At 40.0% G+C, this 18,173-nt stretch overlaps 1 protein-coding gene across 1 annotated transcript in view; it reads left to right on the plus strand.

Moving 5' to 3' along the window:
- Positions 1 to 14,127, plus strand: part of phactr3b (phosphatase and actin regulator 3b) — a 75,109-nt gene extending 60,982 nt beyond the window's left edge. The window contains exons 9-13 of the mRNA XM_039663368.2: positions 8,599 to 8,654; positions 11,420 to 11,481; positions 11,973 to 12,113; positions 13,040 to 13,116; positions 13,575 to 14,127. Coding sequence (XP_039519302.2) covers positions 8,599 to 8,654; positions 11,420 to 11,481; positions 11,973 to 12,113; positions 13,040 to 13,116; positions 13,575 to 13,590 — 352 coding nt within the window. The 3' untranslated portion in view covers positions 13,591 to 14,127. The remainder of the gene's footprint in view (positions 1 to 8,598; positions 8,655 to 11,419; positions 11,482 to 11,972; positions 12,114 to 13,039; positions 13,117 to 13,574) is intronic.
- The last annotated feature ends 4,046 nt before the right edge of the window (positions 14,128 to 18,173 follow it).

Consider the following 18,173-nt stretch of genomic DNA (forward strand, 5'->3'; position numbering starts at 1 on the left):
ATTTAGAACCTTTCTAGCATAAAGAGTTCTTCAGAATTGAGTCACAAACCCTCGAGTTCTAAATAGAACCCACTGAACCTTTAGAGTATGTATGAACAGTGATATTTCAAGAGGATATTCGCAATCCACGGATATCCGTGCATGAGTTTAATGTTATAAAAACAGCGACGTTATTGTCTCTTTACGGAGTATAATGTAGTGATTCAGTGATCTGTGTAGCGGGATCTCCAGTGTGTGTGTTTGTGTGACACTGTCCAGCCAATCAGAATCGAGTATTCAGACTGACCACGGTATAAATCACTATATGACTTCAATCACAAAACATCATATACAGTACCAAGTCTTCTGAAGACACACATGCTTTGTGTAAGGAAGAAAAAAAGAAATGTAAGTTTTTTTTTTTGTTGTTTAAGTTTAAAACAACATAATTGTGAGTAAGTAATGACAATATTGGTTACACTTTATGTTAAGGTGTCATTGTTACTTTGTAATTATACATTTAAGGCTGAGTAATAATAATTAACTACATGTACTTACTATAGGGTTAGGATGAGGGCTTTGTTTAAAGTTATTTGCATGTAATTATGCATTTGTAACGTGTAACAAGGACACAAAAAAGTGTTACACAATATTTTCTCTTTAACTATCACACTGAAGACAGTATTTTCTGGAAAAGCATACTCCAATAATCTTTGTTTTATTCTAATGCTGTCAAATCACATCTAACATAAAGGTTGGTGTAATATATGCACGTGTGTGTGTACAAACACAGTTTTTTGTTAGATGCGATTAATCGATTTGACAGCACTATTTTATTCAATGTACACGATATAATCATTGTGAAATCAGAACAAAATTAGAACAGCTGTCTTGTCTTCATGGATGCCTTTGAGAACAGAAAACAGACAGAAAATCATTATTACTGTATTATTTCACGGTTCTCAGCTTAATTGTGTAACAAACCGTCGCAAATGTTTTCCTTCTGTGCTGTATCTAGTCTCACGTCTCCCATATCACTCCGCATGTGCTCTTCTTATTGCTTGCATAATACAATTATTACATCTCAAACTTATATCTCACGCCCATTTATTATTTCTTAAGCAGTTTGACATCAGATGGTCATCAGCAAACTGTACATTAACCGTTACATAATCGTATTGTTTAAACTGAATGTATGATGTCTTATATCTCACAGACTGCATCTTTAAAACCGCAGTGCCTTGTGTAGACAAGAAAAAAATCGATATGAGATTACTATAAATTGATGCCTATTGTGTGGATGTCACGTATTGTACAATGCCAGGGAATAGTTCCTCCTTCCAGAAAACACCCAAGACTTCAGTTTCTATTTAAAGAATCAGCCATTTATAGCCCAAATCACCTCAGCACGACTCACGACTCACACACACACGCCGGATCATTACCCTCTCCAGAGCATTCGATGGCAGCTGGAGTTGCTAGGCAACAGCAGCCAGTCAATAATAGCTAGATGTGTGGCACTGTAGGGGAGTCTCTCTGAAATATTAATCGTGGTTCCTTAGAAAACCTCTTTACAGTAAAACCTACAAAGCAAAGGCACAAACAGCCGTCCTGTTACACAGTGATCGAACATCGTGCCCAATTGTTTGACTATATTTCTTCCTTCACGGCAGAAACGAAATGTTCAGTACAGTCAGTTCACAGTGTGCGTGTTCCCTCCGTGCTGAATGAACATGTTGCTTGTTTGCACATGTGTCCGCCCTTCATTAGTGATTCTGTGAGCGTATAGCTGGCCTGTGCACATCTCAAAGGGCTTCACTAGTGGTGTGTTGTTATGGAGTTTGCCGGTTTGCTCCAGTTTCCCCATCGGCGCTGTATGATTATTGACTGTGTGTTTCTGGACCAGGCGACGGCCCAATGTTTGGGATGCTTCATAACTATAGATATCACAAGTGACTGTGCATATGACGCCACAACCGAAGATGACGTCCTCTTTACAACTCCAAAGACGCCCAGATCCTGGAATTACACGCTGTCGCCACACAGATCTGACATCCAATAGTGAAAGCAAAGCGCTATATTTACATTTGAATACACTTGCTAATTAAGTCATCAGAGGCACAATACCAGACACAACCAATTATGAGCGCCCACATTCCTCTGCGTACTCCAGATCTTCAACACAAAGCTTTCCAAATCTTTTGTCCTGTTTCAAGGACCCTCTTTTTATTTCCTCAATATCCACTGCTGGTTTTATTGTGAACAGTTCATCAGTACGCCTTATTTCAAAGAGCAAAAAAACATATGGTGACACTTTATAATAAGCCTAAAAGTAGTTAATGCATCAAAAATGATCAATGCATTGTTTAAAAATCTCTTAATATGCGTTCTTACTTGTTGATCTGTGTTTAGTGTTGCTCCAGTTCTTCTCTATATCAGTGTCAGTGTTTCTGAACTCCCGAAACGCCTCTATTGTAGTCTTGAGTTTCTTCCGTGAATGAATACGTCACAATATTACTCATTATAATAATTCATACACAGAATAAAGGGGCCTGGTTGAGTTAGTTCGTAGTATGTTGAAACTGGCAGGGCATTTCCCAAACACACTCGAAGCGCTCGACCAATCACAACACACTGATCCAGCCGACCAATCAGAGCACAATGTGCTTTTCAGAAGGAGGGGCTTGTACTAGTGTTGAAATTAATATTAAGATGATTTATAAGTAATTTTAATTGTTAATTCATGTTATTTAATCATGTTAGCATTATGCTAACTAATTGAATCTTCATCGTGTTACCAAAAATATGGTAAATTATGACAAAATAACAAAATAGTAATCCAAATGCAAAAAGAAAGGAACGATGTTTTGTCGACTCGACAGATACAGTAATATAGCATCTCATGCAGTCTCAATCCTCCAAGCTGTTTCCAATGAAAATCTCAGTATTGGAAAATCAATGACTGGAAAGAGCCGAGTTGCTCTGTGGGCCACAAATAGACGGTTCGTCCAATAGCAGACATTGTTTTAACCCAACAGCAAATCGATTTGTGTTCATTCCCAGTTCATGGCCGCATGAGGATAAGATCTATTTAAGGAAAGAGCTGAATAGGTCAAAAACAATGCGTGAAGCAATTAGTATCTTGACTGGATAGAGTATGAATATGCTTTCTATAGTGTTTATAATGCATTTGAGGTAAACCAAGCATCCTTTCGGAAGATTGGGTCGTTTGTGTCAATAAATCCATTTTCTTGTAATGAATGATTTCGATTTGTTGTGTCATGTGTTTGTGCAGCTCCTCAGATTGAGAGTGACTGTAGATGTGTGTGTGTGTTTGAAGATGAGAGCTCAGCTCACACTGATCCAGTGACGGTCACGCAGAGGCTCTTCGTCTCATGTGTCGCTCTGTTCTAAAGAGCAGACCTGGGGTCAGACGCCAGATTTGATGAATTATTGAAAGAGGGCTCAGAGTAAAATTGCTTTCATGTTTAAGCCTTTATTTATATATATTTACTAAACTGTAGAAACAGCGTTTTGAATTGGGCTCAAAATCCTTTCTGTATGACACACATTTTCATGTGAATTTATATCTGTCTGTCTGTCTATCTATCTATCTATCTATCTATCTATCTATCTATCTATCTATCTATCTATCTATCTATCTATCTATCTATCTATCTATCTCTGTCTGTCTGTCTGTCTGTCTATCTATCTCTCTGTCTATCTATCTATCTGTCTGTCTGTCTGTCTGTCTCTCTGTCCGTCCGTCCGTCCGTCCGTCTATCTATCTATCTATCTATCTATCTATCTATCTATCTATCTATCTATCTATCTATCTATCTATCTATCTATCTATCTATCTATCTATCTATCTATCTATCTATCCGTCAATCAATCAATCAATCAATCAATCAATCAATCAATCAATCAATCTATCTATCTATCTATCTATCTATCTATCTATCTATCTATCTATCTATCTATCTATCTGTCTGTCTGTCTGTCTCTATCTACAGTATCTATCTATCTATCTATCTATCTATCTATCTATCTATCTATCTATCTATCTATCTATCTATCTATCTATCTATCTATCTATCTATCTATCTATCTGTCTGTCTCTATCTACAGTATCTATCTATCTATCTATCTATCTATCTATCTATCTATCTATCTATCTATCTATCTATCTATCTATCTATCTATCTATCTATCTATCTATCTATCTATCTATTTGTCTGTCTGTCTGTCTGTCTGTATCTATTTGTCAGTACATTTTACAAAAAAAAAATACTTTTTCAGTCTTTTCACTTCAAAGTTTCACATTTAATTCAATGTGCTACTTGCACATTCTTTGCAAATATCTGTGGAATTTCTGAATGAAATTGTTTATACACCAATTTTTTTTTATTTTTTTTTCAGTACAGACAAGAGTTCAATTCCTTCATCTGTCTCGTACATCTCATTTTTATCGATGTTTTATTAACAAGTTTCGGGAGGATCACGTTCTAATGATCAAACAATCAAGTCAGCCAGCTGTCAGCAATCAGTAATCAACTGGTTCACTCAATCAGCACAAGTAAAGCCTATAAAAACACACAGTTGACTCACCCTTATTCCTCGACTGTTCTCAGCATCCCTCCACCACCCCATCTCCTCACACTTGCCTAATTATCTTCCTAAACAGAGATACGGGGGGAGTACTCTGGGTTCGGGCCCAATTTCCGAGCTCGGAGCCCTCCCCCCGGACAGCACGCCAAATACGCATAACTATTTTTATTCTCTGATCATTAGTGAGTGTGAACTCGTGAAACAAGCAGTCAGGAATCCAAATAACACTGGCAGAAGTCCCCCGGAAGTTACATAAACGCTCAAACCATTCCTAAGCATGGATGTAAACTTCTATAATGATCCCTGGCATGCTTGTCCCTCAGGCTGTCCCAGACACACTAGGCCGTCAATCAAAGCTATAATGGCCACCCATGCTGCCAGTGACTGTCTGAAACCCCTTCAGAGCGCTAGCTGGACCGGGTCGAGGCTCGGGCATTAAAGCACATCTCAGTGAGCAATGACATCCAGTGAGATCCAGGCTGACTCACGAACACTCACTGACACTCACATCAGGAGCTGTTCCTGCAAACCGCTGATCGCTCTGACACATCGCCGGGTCACTTAATATACATCAATCCCTCATGTTTCATAAGTGGAGGAAGTTATTCTGGAAGGAGCGAGAGCCCGGGGTTTGGGGCATTTGTGTGTCTGAATAAGAAGGGTTACAGGGCGTTCTGTATTCAAAAGAAAAACAACTTTTGAGATGTGTATAGAAGAGCCTCTATTACAGGTTTACTTTGGTACATTTCTCAGATCAGAATTGAAATTCTCAAAAGAACCTGTTCAATCTCCACTTGTGCACATCAAAAAAGCAGTTTCTCATTTCTTTGAATAAGTTGCAAATGCTTTGGTACATCCATGCAAATGATTATACAATTCTCTGCGGTTTCCTACATTATCAAAATGTATTATAATGGTCTCTGTTGAATAGTCTCTGTTCTCACAACATTTAGGCATTAGTTCATAGCATAAGTCTTTACATGCAAAATGGTTGAACAAGCCAACATGACATCATGACTTTTGGCGTATTTTTTTCGTAAACAAATACATGTTTTGATGTGTTATCTCTACGCATTTTGAGCTATCCGCGTGCATCCGCGTGTATGCGTGTATGTCTACGCCATTAACGTCCGCGTCATTCCGCGTGTCTGTACACGCCGTCAAATGTACGAGCGAAACGAAGCAAAATGTAGATGTACATCTGGGGAGCGATCTTTTTTTTTCCTAGCATGGTGAGGGAACAGTCACAAATGCCATTAAACCCAGTGACGGTTAACTTTAGGGACGGGGTTGAGGTAAGTCATATATTTATATATACAGTAATAACGTTAAGTCAACGGCGTTCATAAACACGCTGAAAAGCGATTATGCGTTTTGATAGCACGCCAAAAATGGAAATACGAATTGGCGTGTCATATACACACGCTACTTCATGAGATCAGTCTGGAACAAGTTACAGTAATCCAGCATATACATTTCCATTAGACTTTTTTTTTCTAAATCTGTTTCTACTTTTGTTTTTTCTTTGTGCCATGCTGTGCTTTTCCTTTCTTAATCACAACAAATTACAGTACAAACACTAAGTGTAAATGTGAATCTTGTCCAGTCTTTTGCAATCAAATGGCGCTTATCCACTGCTGGTACGGTGCGGCATGGTTTGGCTCGCTTCGGTTTTCCACTGCGCGGTACGACTCGGTTCGGTTCGCTTAAGCTCGGTTTGCTTTTCCTCTGCAGTTAGTACCGCTTCAAAGTGGGTGGGATTATAGACTGACCGCTATAGTTTATCTGTTAACGAGAGGAACGTCTGCACTTCATCCACTGACCACGATTCAGCCATTTCTTTTTTGCAAGTTTTCTTTCTTTCTTTTTTCTTCAAGCAAGTCAAGCAAGTAGTTTTGAAACCGGTTCTACAGCGGTGGCCGTTACTGGCTATTTAAATCTAGCGGGTTTGATGTCTCGCAAATACAATAATACGATTCTGTCTGACCAATCAGTGCTCTGCAGTGTGTTCACGTCACATTTTAGTATCGGTACGGTACGCTTGGAACCTTCACAGAGGTGGTAGCATTTAAAGCAAGCTGTACCGTACCGTACCATGCAGTGGAAAAGTGCCAAAACTCCCACATACACTAAGGTGTACAATTTACAATAATTGTCATCAAAACTTTAGCTATAGTTTACATCAGATCATCCCTCCAGAATACACTGTTATATTGACAACATGACTAAGCAATTTGAGCGTCTTATCCTTACAATGACTTGTCATTCTGAGGGCACTGACATGTTCACTGACACAGAATATGTACTTTTTAGAGATGAACTAAGGATTTTGAACAAGAGACTTGCTTTTGCAGGAAATCCATGGTGTTTTTCAATTGGTTTGAGTAATGCACTTACTGTTTTACAAATATCGAGGAAGATTGGAGAAACGCAAAAAAGTGACTGAGAAAAACTAACTTTAAAAAAATTATTTTTTAGTCAGTACTTGTCTTCCCTATTATGTCTTATATCCGAGTGAAACAGCTTCTCAAACAAGAACAAATGTGGGGCTTGATTTTGTCCATGCATGGGGAATTGATTGGATGATTGGATGGTTGATCTTATGCGAGTGACAGGTTGCTCCGCCCTCGTCATCAGAGAAGAGATGGAATTCATTTATAATAAACAATACTATAGTCCATAAAAAAATAAATAATAAAAAAAAAGAATAGTCAATTTTGATTTCATGTCGACTTTAAAGGCTTCAGTGAATATGGCATCACAGCTTCCGGCCCACATGGCTCTGTTTAATCTGCCCACAGATAATATTTCCAGGATCGGGGCCAATCGGGCAGGATTTAAAAATATCCATCTCTTATTTGGAACTGCATTTTTTAACAGCAGTTTGTGTCAGTCTTAAGCCTGCTGTTTATGATTTATGGCGTCATGTTCTGATGTGACAATTAAAGTGGGCGAATGGTTAATTCTTCAGCTGTCATGTGAATATCAGTCAAGACAAGAAGTGATGTGAAACTATATCACCCTGGATCTCAACGCGAGGACTATATCATTGTTATCTGAACAGCACAATTTCACAACACAAGATCAGTCTTGTCAAATCCATTTCTTTTTAACACCATCACAACTCACTGTGTGGATGAGCACAACACCATCCGATCCTCACTGACTACAGTATTGTTCAGGCTGATAACATGCAGATATTTCATGTTTTGAGACTTCTCAGACTCAGACAGAGAAGCGTGTGGTAATGCTGATTCAAACCAAATTGAGTTATTAATTTAACAGGATTACATAATTGACATGTTTTCTTATAATTATGAAAGCCCCGCCCAACACGTCCCTCGACCGCGTCGTCGTTTAGAAACAGATCATTGACTATCCCGAGTGAACGATCCTTCTCCCTTCGAACAATAGCGTCCTGTTGCAATTGAATTGTCCTGCTTTATCGCTCTATACCTCCCCGCTGTTCTGTTGAAATCAGCATAGTTGTGTGTTTGGATATTAAAGCATCCATCAGAGGTTGTATTTTCCCTGACTGCAGCATATTCCTGCAGGAATCTCTCCCGCACGCGCCGCCCCCTTTATAAATGATGCGTGAAGGATCTCCGGGATCACACCACTCCGAGACTTCGGAGAACTCAGGACCAGATGCTCATCTCTGTCTCTTTTTCACTCTTTTCTATTACCTTTTAATACAACCCGCCACGTTTTACTTATTTCTTCGTCGATGAGGCTTTCGTGTAGTACGCGCGCACCCATGAACAAGTGCCGTTCGGTTTCTTCCGTGAAATCAGGGAGTTTTCAGCACAGATAATACTAAATGTGGAGGTGGAAGAGCTTTAGATGCGATGATCCTCGGCGATGTTTAGACGCGAGATGGGACGCAGGGTTCGCCTGTAACATGCGCGGGTCGCGGGATCCCCACTGACACACTGATCAGACTGTCACAGACACTTTTGGAGATTGCGTGAAAATGGTCCAGAACGTGATTTTGGTGTTTTTCCGCAGGAGATTGAGTCAGAGACCAGCGGTGGAAGAGCTGGAGAGCAGAAACATCCTCAAACGTGAGTATCACACCTGTCAGATGAGAGAAAGACTTGTGCTGCATACAAAACTGTTTTCTTTCCCATGCATTTTTTTTTTTTTTAACTTATAATGAATTTTTCTGTGTTTGTTTTATTGTTATATAGGCACACTTTGCAACAATGTTTGTTAGATGCGTGTTTAAAATTCGTATACTAGCCTACTGTTTAAAAGAAAGTGTATATTTTTATTTACAGTAAAGCAATTCTGTCAGGGAAAATTGAAAGTCTACTTCGTGTGGGCATGTCTAAATGAATGTGTTCAACAAAACTCCTTGACTGGGATAAACTCACAAAAGTCACTTTTAAGAGTTACACTCAGGTACACTCAAATAACCTTTGTCTTTTTTGAAGATATATGCATTTCAATTTATAGTAAAATTCCATCAAATTGAATTAAATAATCCTTACTCATTTTATGAATTCATAATTTTTAATGGGTATAAAATATGAAGTAAAAAAAAATGAAACATGTTTCAATTTATAAGAATTATTCAAAATTTAAAATCTTGAAAAAAGTAGAAATGTAGAAATAAATCTTTAAGGTCAAAATCACATGTCTAACATTAAATTGTATGCAGTATTTAGTTTTGAATTTTGAATTTAATCACATTTTTTTTCAGTTCACTTAAACAGTCCTCCAGTGGGACAAATGAAATGTTTAGATCAATAAAGAGATCGTCTGTCAGGAGCTTCACACAATAATATCAGCGGTTACAGAGCAGCAACCCAGCTTCAATTAACTGCGTTATAGTTGCTTTTTTGATGAATTAATGATTATTTAGATATTAATCCTTCTCAAAAAAATTAGATTTGGTACAATAGCATCAACCACATCCAGTCCTCGTACACGACATCAATCTATACCCAGCTACATTCATAAAACAAAACTCTCACTAATATGATAAATATACTAAATATATATAACTAACTAACAGCTATGAAGCATACAACCCCTAATAATAAAATATATAAGAATAAATAAATGAATATAAATCAGACATCAGACTCAGTTATAATTCTTTATGATCTTTATAAAAAAACTTTGAGAATCTATTTTCTATTTCGGCTTTTCTTTAGGAATTTTACAAACCTTGCACATTTGTGCTAGGTCTTGTTTATTTAGCGGAGCCTCTGCACCTGTGTGTATCTGTGCTGACACACACTCTCACACAACTGCCATTCCAGACAAGAACAGAAGCTCAGACACAACATTCTGCTTGCATTTTATATTACAGTACGTGCACTTGTGTACTTGCCCGAGAGTACTGGGTAGGTAACTACAGGTTAGGTTTAGGGTTAGTATTATTGTAATTACTATAATAAGCGCACAGAATGTACAACAGAACTGCAAAATAAAGTGCTAACGAAGCAGCTATTTTCTTAAAGTGAAGTAATAATTGTGATATTCTAAAGAATCTTTTTCCGCTATAAAGAACGATGGTAAATGTTCTACACGGAACCATCAATGCCAAAAAACAACCTTTATTTTTAAGAGTCAAAGCAAGGACGAACAGTGTCCTAAAGAATTAGAACATTAAAAGCTTTTTCCAAAGTGGTTTATCGCAGTTTAATCATACTGGATCAACACGTGCGGCTGTTAATCCTCCGCAGCACAGATTCTGATAATCCACATATTTGACAGAGGGAGATAAAAGGGAACACTGTTATTGTTCTCTCTGAAAGAATAAAGCCTATCAAAGAAATGCGGAAATCTGGCGCTCTGCTGTGGCGAACGAGGGTCTTCAGGACAGCTGCCGACACACATGCTCACCAGATCTGGTTTTAACATGAGTTTGACGTGGAAACCAGAAACAAATAAGAATTTTGGTTTAATAATGTTAACATTTTGTATATATATACTGACATTTGAATTAAAAGTGCAGTAAGCGATTTCTGAGAAACACTTTATATTACAAACCCTTCATTACATTGTTTACAACAACTGCATATCTTCGTTCTGTGTATCATAGCAAAACCAATTTTTGCTCAGTGTCTGTTTTCAGGTCGTCCCGTGAGGTCTCTCCAGCACTGGAAAGCTTCTCTAATATTAATGCTGATCATAACCCTTCTGATATTCCTCTGGCCTTTTCTTTTTTGTAATGTCTCTCAGCCATTTCTCTCTCTACAGTCTTCAAATCTTGCTCTCTCTCTCTCTTTCTCTCTCTCCCTCCTCATCATTTTTGGACACGCCCCAACTGTTGATTGATTCACTCTCTCTCCTCCCTCATCATGATTGGACACGCCCCTACTGTTGATTGATTCACTCTTTTTGCTCCCTCATTTTGTTTGAAGTTTGAACACACCCCCTACTGCTGATTGGCTCACTCTCTCTCCTCCCTCAATATAAGTGGACACGCCCCTACTGCTGATTGGCTCACTCTCTTTCCTCCCTCAGTATAAGTGGACACGCCCCCTACTGCTGATTGGCTCACTCTCTTTCCTCTATCATTTTTAGTGGACACGCCCCCTACTGTTAATTGTCTACATCCAATCTAACACATGGTGTGTTGTGTGGCGTTCGGGCCCATCCAGTTTCAACAGCGTCTGTCAGAAATCGCTTACTGCATCTTTAAGAGAATCTAATAGCTTGAAGATGCTGATACTCTAGCAGTCGCACATGAGGGAGGTTGAGTGAATCGTGCTCTTCATGTGGTGCGCTGGATTAAGTTAATCTGTCTGTACCTCTGTGGATGGTGTGTGTGCTTCTTCTCATGTGTGTGTGTTTTTTGTTGTTGGATTTGCAGAGAGGAATGACCAGACAGAACAAGAGGAGAGAAGAGAAATCAAACAAAGGCTGAACAGAAAGGTGAGCGAATTAGAGACAGAGGCACATATACACACATATCAGCCCTGTTGTCATATGTAGTATGCACTCATAGTCTGCTATTGAAGAAAAAAAAAACACTTTTACTGCTGTAATACCAGTCACTCATGTCCAGCAGTGGCTCATGAACCTATAAACTTGTATGTCATCCTATAAAAAATATAAGTTTGACATGGAAACGAGAAGAAAAAAATAAGAATATCGGTTTATTTCTTGGTTCCCTTCACTGCATTGTTCATAACAACAGCATATCTTTGTTAAACTAAACCTTGAAAGGCTTTTACACCAATGGTAAATAAACAAATGTATATATTAATGACTTGAATCATTGATTATTGAGTAAATGAGTTCATCATGAGCCTGCTGTAACTGTAGTCTGTGTCTTTTGTTGGCATTGCAACAGATTGAAACATGCATTCATCATTTGTTCCTCAGTGTTTGACTAAACCTCTCTATTTCTCGTGTGTTTCCAGCTCAACCAACGGCCCACTGTTGATGAGCTGCGGGACCGGAAGATTCTGATCCGTTTCAGTGATTATGTGGAAGTGGCCAAAGCTCAGGATTACGACAGGAGAGCAGACAAGCCCTGGACGAGACTGTCGGCTGCAGATAAGGTGTGTGTGTTATGGACTCACACACACCCCCTACAGGACACCACACACAAGACCAGTCATTTTACTGAGACATTTGATATAATTGAAAATACAAAATACTTTGACCTATATCAACTTAAAAACTTAAGTTGCTTCCTTACATTTTCAAGGATTATCAACTTGGTTGAAACTTAAATGATATTAAACTGACATCAAAAACGAGTTGAATCTCACATAACATTAAAACATATTTTTTTTGATGAGTTAAAATACTGTAAAAATATGAGTTGCCATTGCTTACCGATAAAATCATTTTTTTTGGGCTTATGGATCGACAATATCCTGATGTTATAAAGCATAAGTTATACATTTTATTACCAATCATGGGGGGAAAGTTATAAAAAGTATATGGTGTGTTGAACAGTTTCACACTGCATTATCAAATTATAGCCAAAAGACTTCTTTGAAAGAAATTAATTCTGTTATTAATCAAGGCTGTATTAAATTGGTCAAAAGTGACAGTAAATACACTTTTATTGTTTTTTTTTTTAGAAATGTTTTTTTAAAACTTTTTATTCATCAAAGAATCCTGAGAAATGAAATGTATGGCGATTTCCACAAAAATAAATAGTGCACAGCTATTGTCAACATTGATAATAATCAGAAATGTTCCTTAAAGGGGAAATCAACATATTAGAATGATTTCTGAAGGATCATGTGACACTGAAAGCTGGAGTAATGATGCTGAAAAAAAGACTTGATTCAAAAATAAATAAAAATCTTCCCAATCCTAACTTTTGAATGGTTGTGTGCTGAATAAACAAGCTCCAGAGGCGTTAGTATTCTGCAGAACTGACATTCTGTGTAAGCCATATTGTCAGGCAGAAAAAGCTGATCTCGTGTGTGTGTTCATCAGGAGCTCATTGTTGTTGTTTATTGCCCTGCAGGCGGCGATACGCAAAGAGCTGAATGAGTTCAAGAGCAACGAAATGGAGGTCCATGCGTCAAGCAAACACCTGACAAGGTCAGTGTGTGCTTCCACTTCTTCATGTATTTGTTCATGGCCTGTTTCCATATACTGTTCCATGTTTGCATAAGCATTCGCCACAGAAAAGTCTCGGCATCGATGATAGATTAGCTCCTGCTTGCGCAGTCTCTTGCGTAACCGATACAGGTGCGCGGCACACACAGTAGATCAGTATGGGAGGTTGTTCTTAATATAGCTGGATCTGTTCTGAAGTGCCGAATCAGCACACACTAGCGCTCGCCGACATGTGTAACAAATGCTTGCTCACATTTAGCTTACGTCTGTTTTACGTTAGACCTCATTTCTGTGGGCACAAATAGCTGAACAAGGTCCTGCCGAGCGCTGATCTGTCTAGAACGCACACACTCGCTGTTCTATTAATACACATTTGATGGATGATAGCTGTTTTTTTGGTCGGCCAGCACTTACAGGTGTTTTCTTCCTTTGCACCGCAGGTTCCACCGACCATAGCGAGGTTTCTTCTGTGAAGAATATGCTAACGGTATCTCTGTGAAGTCTACGACCTCAGGAGGCTGTCCATGGGCGCTCCATGGAGGGCCTGATATTTGGGCGCTAGTGAACCTTGGAGACCGTGTCTCTGGAGCTTCAGCCTGAAGAAGGCAAAGCCCTCCAAACTCCTCTCAGCCGAGTTATCGAACCTTTATTCTCTTCAGGAGACTCTCGTGGGATGCTGGAAGACTGTTTGAATAAAAAGACATTCTTCTCTTCTTTTTCTTTTTTTTGTAATGGACTGTTTTAAACGGTCGCTTTTTGATGCCAATGGGGGGCGGGACGGGGGGATTGGGGATCAAGCATGTGACTCTTTCGAATCTTTTTTCCCACACCAGTGTTGGTGCTGTAGTGACACCCCAAACGTTTCTGGGCTCCTACTAAAACTTGAGTTTCATATCAGCTGTATAGATGTTAGTATGAGGAATGGAAATCATGTCTTACCTTTGCAAGGACTATTTATTGTCTGTACAGTACAAGCTTTGGATTTTTAACAAATGACAATGTCTGTCTTTTTTCCTGGATGGATGGATGGATGAACAGATGGACAATAGGATGAATGGATGGATGGATAAATAGATGGACATTAGGGTGGATCATGGATGGATGGATTGACATTGGGATGGATGGCTGGATGGATGGATTGAAATTAGGGTGGATGGATGGATGAATAGATGGACAAGGATGGATGAATTGACATTAGGGTGGATGGACTGACATTAGGGTGGATGGATGGATTGACATTAGGGTGGATGGATGGATTGACATTAGGGTGGATGGATGGATTGACATTAGGGTGGATGGATGGATGGACATTAGGATGGATGAATGGATGACATTAGGTTGGATGGATGGACATTAGGGTGGATGGATGGATGGATGGATGGATGGATGGATGGATGGACATTAGGGTGGATGGATGGATGACATTAGGTTGGATGGATGGACATTAGGTTGGATGGATGGACATTAGGGTGGATGGATGGACATTAGGGTGGATGGATGGATGGGCATTAGGGTGGATGGATGGATGGGCATTAGGGTGGATGATGGATTGAGATAACGGTGGATGGATGGATGGATGGATGGACATTAGGGTGGATGGATGGATGGATGGATGGACATTAGGGTGGATGAATGGACATTAGGGTGGATGATGGATTGAGATAAGGGTGGATGGATGGACATTAGGGTGGATGATGGATTGAGATAAGGGTGGATGGATGGATGGATGGACATGGATGGACATTAGGGTGGATGATGGATTGAGATAAGGGTGGATGGATGGATGGACATTAGGATGGATGGATGGACATTAGGGTGGGTGGATAGACATTAGGGTGGATGATGGATTGAGATAAGGGTGGATGGATGGATGGACATTAGGGTGGATGGATGGACATTAGGCTGGATGATGGATTGACATTAGGGTGGATGGATGGATGGACATTAGGGTGGATGGATGGATGGACATTAGGGTGGATGGATGGATGGACATTAGGGTGGATGGATGGATGGATGGACATTAGGGTGGATGGATGGATGGACATTAGGGTGGATGGATGGATGGACATTAGGGTGGATGGATGGATGGACAAGATGGATGGATGGATGATGACTCAATGATGAATTGCTCTCGGATACACACTACATTTATCCTTCAACTTTCAAATGTAACTTTTTACTTTTTACAGTAACACTTTACAATAATGTTTCACTTGTTAACATTAGTTAACTACAGTATATTAGTTAATATAAAGTAAAAATGAAAAAAGTTCTACAGCATTTATTAATATGAGTTAAGATTAATTTTAACATTTACTTTACAATACATTATTTAATCAAAATTTCTATCTGAAAATTTGTTATTGGTTTGATTTATTAACTAAATTAGTTAACATGAACCAATAGTGAACAATACTTCTAGTGCATTAATCTTAGATATTGTCAACATAATTGCTTACACATTTTTAAATCAAAAAGTTGTATCTTAGTTGCACTGTGAACTAACACAAACATTTTTATTAACTAACATTAATACATATGAAAATATATTGCTCATTGTTAGTGTTAATGCAAAAACTAATTGGACCTTATTATAAAGTGTTAACCAATAGAACTTTACTGAAAATCCTTATTTTGAAAACTGATCTCCTGTGCTCATCTCTGTAACCGATATCTCGTGTTCAGCCGAATGAAGCGATTCCTTCCGTGTGTTTTAAACAGATGCAAACCGATCCATGTACAAGAGTCTGACAGAAGCTGTCATGAAGTCCTCAAAGAAAACGGCGTCTTATTTCCATTCTCACACACACACACACACACACACACACACACACACACACACACACACACACACACACACACACACACAAACACACACACACACTTATAAACACAGATTGCAGTTCTTTTGTTGGACTTACGGCTGTATTAGAAGAGTGTTTCATCATGTAAGAGTCTCTGCAGAAGCAGGTCAGTATTGTCGGGTTGATGGATAGAACATACTAATCTTACAACACACACACACACACGCACACGCACACCATTTCCCCCGGAGCTTTATGAAGAAGTGACGACCACAAGACACAATATATACATAATCACTCAAACAAACCGTTAGTTGTCAAATACAGCCGCGTCCGAGTCAAGACCGAGTCTTTGAAGGCTCGAGTCCAAGTCGTGACCGAGACTTTGAAGGGTCGAGTCCGAGTCGAGGCCGAGTCCGTTGGTTGTCAAATACAGCCGAGTCCGAGTCGTGACCGAGTCTTTGAAGGGTCAAGTCCGAGTCGAGACCGAGTCCGTTGGTTGTCAAATACAGCCGAGTCCGAGTCAAGACCGAGTCTTTGAAGGGTCGAGTCCGAGTCGAGGCTGAGTCCGTTCGTTGTAAAATACAGCCGAGTGCGAGTCAAGACCGAGTCTTTAAAAGGGTCGAGTCTGAGTCGAGACCGAGTTTGTTGGTTTTCAAATACAGTCGAGTCCAAGTCAAGACCGAGTCTTTGAAGGAACAAGTCCGAGACAAGCCAGAGAAAGCAGAAATCGGTCTCGAGACCAGTCTCGTACTACATCACTAACTGATAGTATAAATTATTATAAAAGGGCAATCCACATAAGTCAGATATAGCAAACAATATTATACAATAATTGCTTCTGAATTAGTAAAATTCACAAAAAAAATTGCACAAAATTAAAATTATGCACAGATGGCACGTGTGATGTGATATATTGCACAGTCAATAGTGCTTGTTGTAAAGTCTGACGGCCGCTGGTATGAAAGATCTTTGGTATCTCTCCCTCACTGAAACTGCTCTCCAGGGCTGTGTGTGACTGATGATGGGCCATCATAGCTGTCAGTTTAGCCAGGACCCTTCTGTCTCCTTCCTCCAGAGGACAGCCCAGGACAGAGCTGGATTTCTTGATCACCCTTTCCAACTTATTTATGTCCCTCTCAGTAATACTGCAGCTCCAGCAGGCCACAGCGTAGAGGATGGCTAACGCCATTACAGAGTCATGAAAAGTCTTTAGGAGGGGCCATGTCACTTAAAGGACCTAAGCCTCCCCAGGAAGTACAGCCTGCTCTGACCCCTCTTATACAGAGCCTCAGTGTTATGAGTCCAGTCCAGCTTGTTGGTCAGGTGGACACCCATGTACTTAAAAGTGTCCACTCTCTCAATATCCATTCCTTGGATGTTCACCGGAGGGGGGAGAGTAGGCCTCCGTCTGCAAACCACCATCTCCTTGGTCTTCCCTGCATTGATCAGGAGCCGATTTCACTGACACCAGTCCACAAAGTTCTGTGTCAGTCCTCTGTACTCTGCACCGTCATCATTAGTGATGAGACCAACAATGGCAGAGTCGTCAGAGAACTTCTACAGAACACAGTTGCCCGTGTTGTGTCTGAAGTCTGCCGTGTACAGGGTGAAGAGGAAGGGGGCCAGGACAGTTCCCTGGGAGGCACCCGTGCTACACGAGATGATCAGACACGCCGTCACATGCTCTCACAAGCTGTGGCCGGTCCGTGAGATAGTTCAGGACCCACTGTGACAGCAGGTGGTCCAAACCAGTCCTCTCCAGCTTGTCCTTCAGAAGCATCGGCTGGGTGGTATTAAAAGTGTTTGAGAAATCAAAAAACATGATTCTTACAATGCTGCCGGGCTTCTCCAGGTGGGCGAGGGCATGATGCTGCAGGAAGATGACAGCGTCCTCCACCCCGATGCTGGGCCTGTAGGTAAACTGTGTCTCTCCAGCGTCTTCATCAGGTGTGATGTAAAGCCCCTTTCACACAGAGATTCCGGAAAATACACGGATAATGTGACCTGGCATTTGTCCCGGGATTTTTTTATTTCAGTTCATTCACACTGCCAGTGATTTGCCGGGATCTGTGAGTGCGTTCACACACAACCCGGAAAGACACCTGACGTCAGGATGAGACGTGTAACGTACTCGTCAAATACATGTACACGCACATACTGTTCCACAAAGATGATGAACAATCTCAGTTTCAGCGCGGATACTGAGGAGCTCCTGGTCTCTGCTCCGTTCCA

The sequence above is a fragment of the Pimephales promelas genome, chromosome 21 (assembly GCF_988280905.1).
Source record: "Pimephales promelas chromosome 21, fPimPro1.hap1.1, whole genome shotgun sequence".
NCBI classification, from domain to species: Eukaryota; Metazoa; Chordata; class Actinopteri; order Cypriniformes; family Leuciscidae; genus Pimephales; species Pimephales promelas.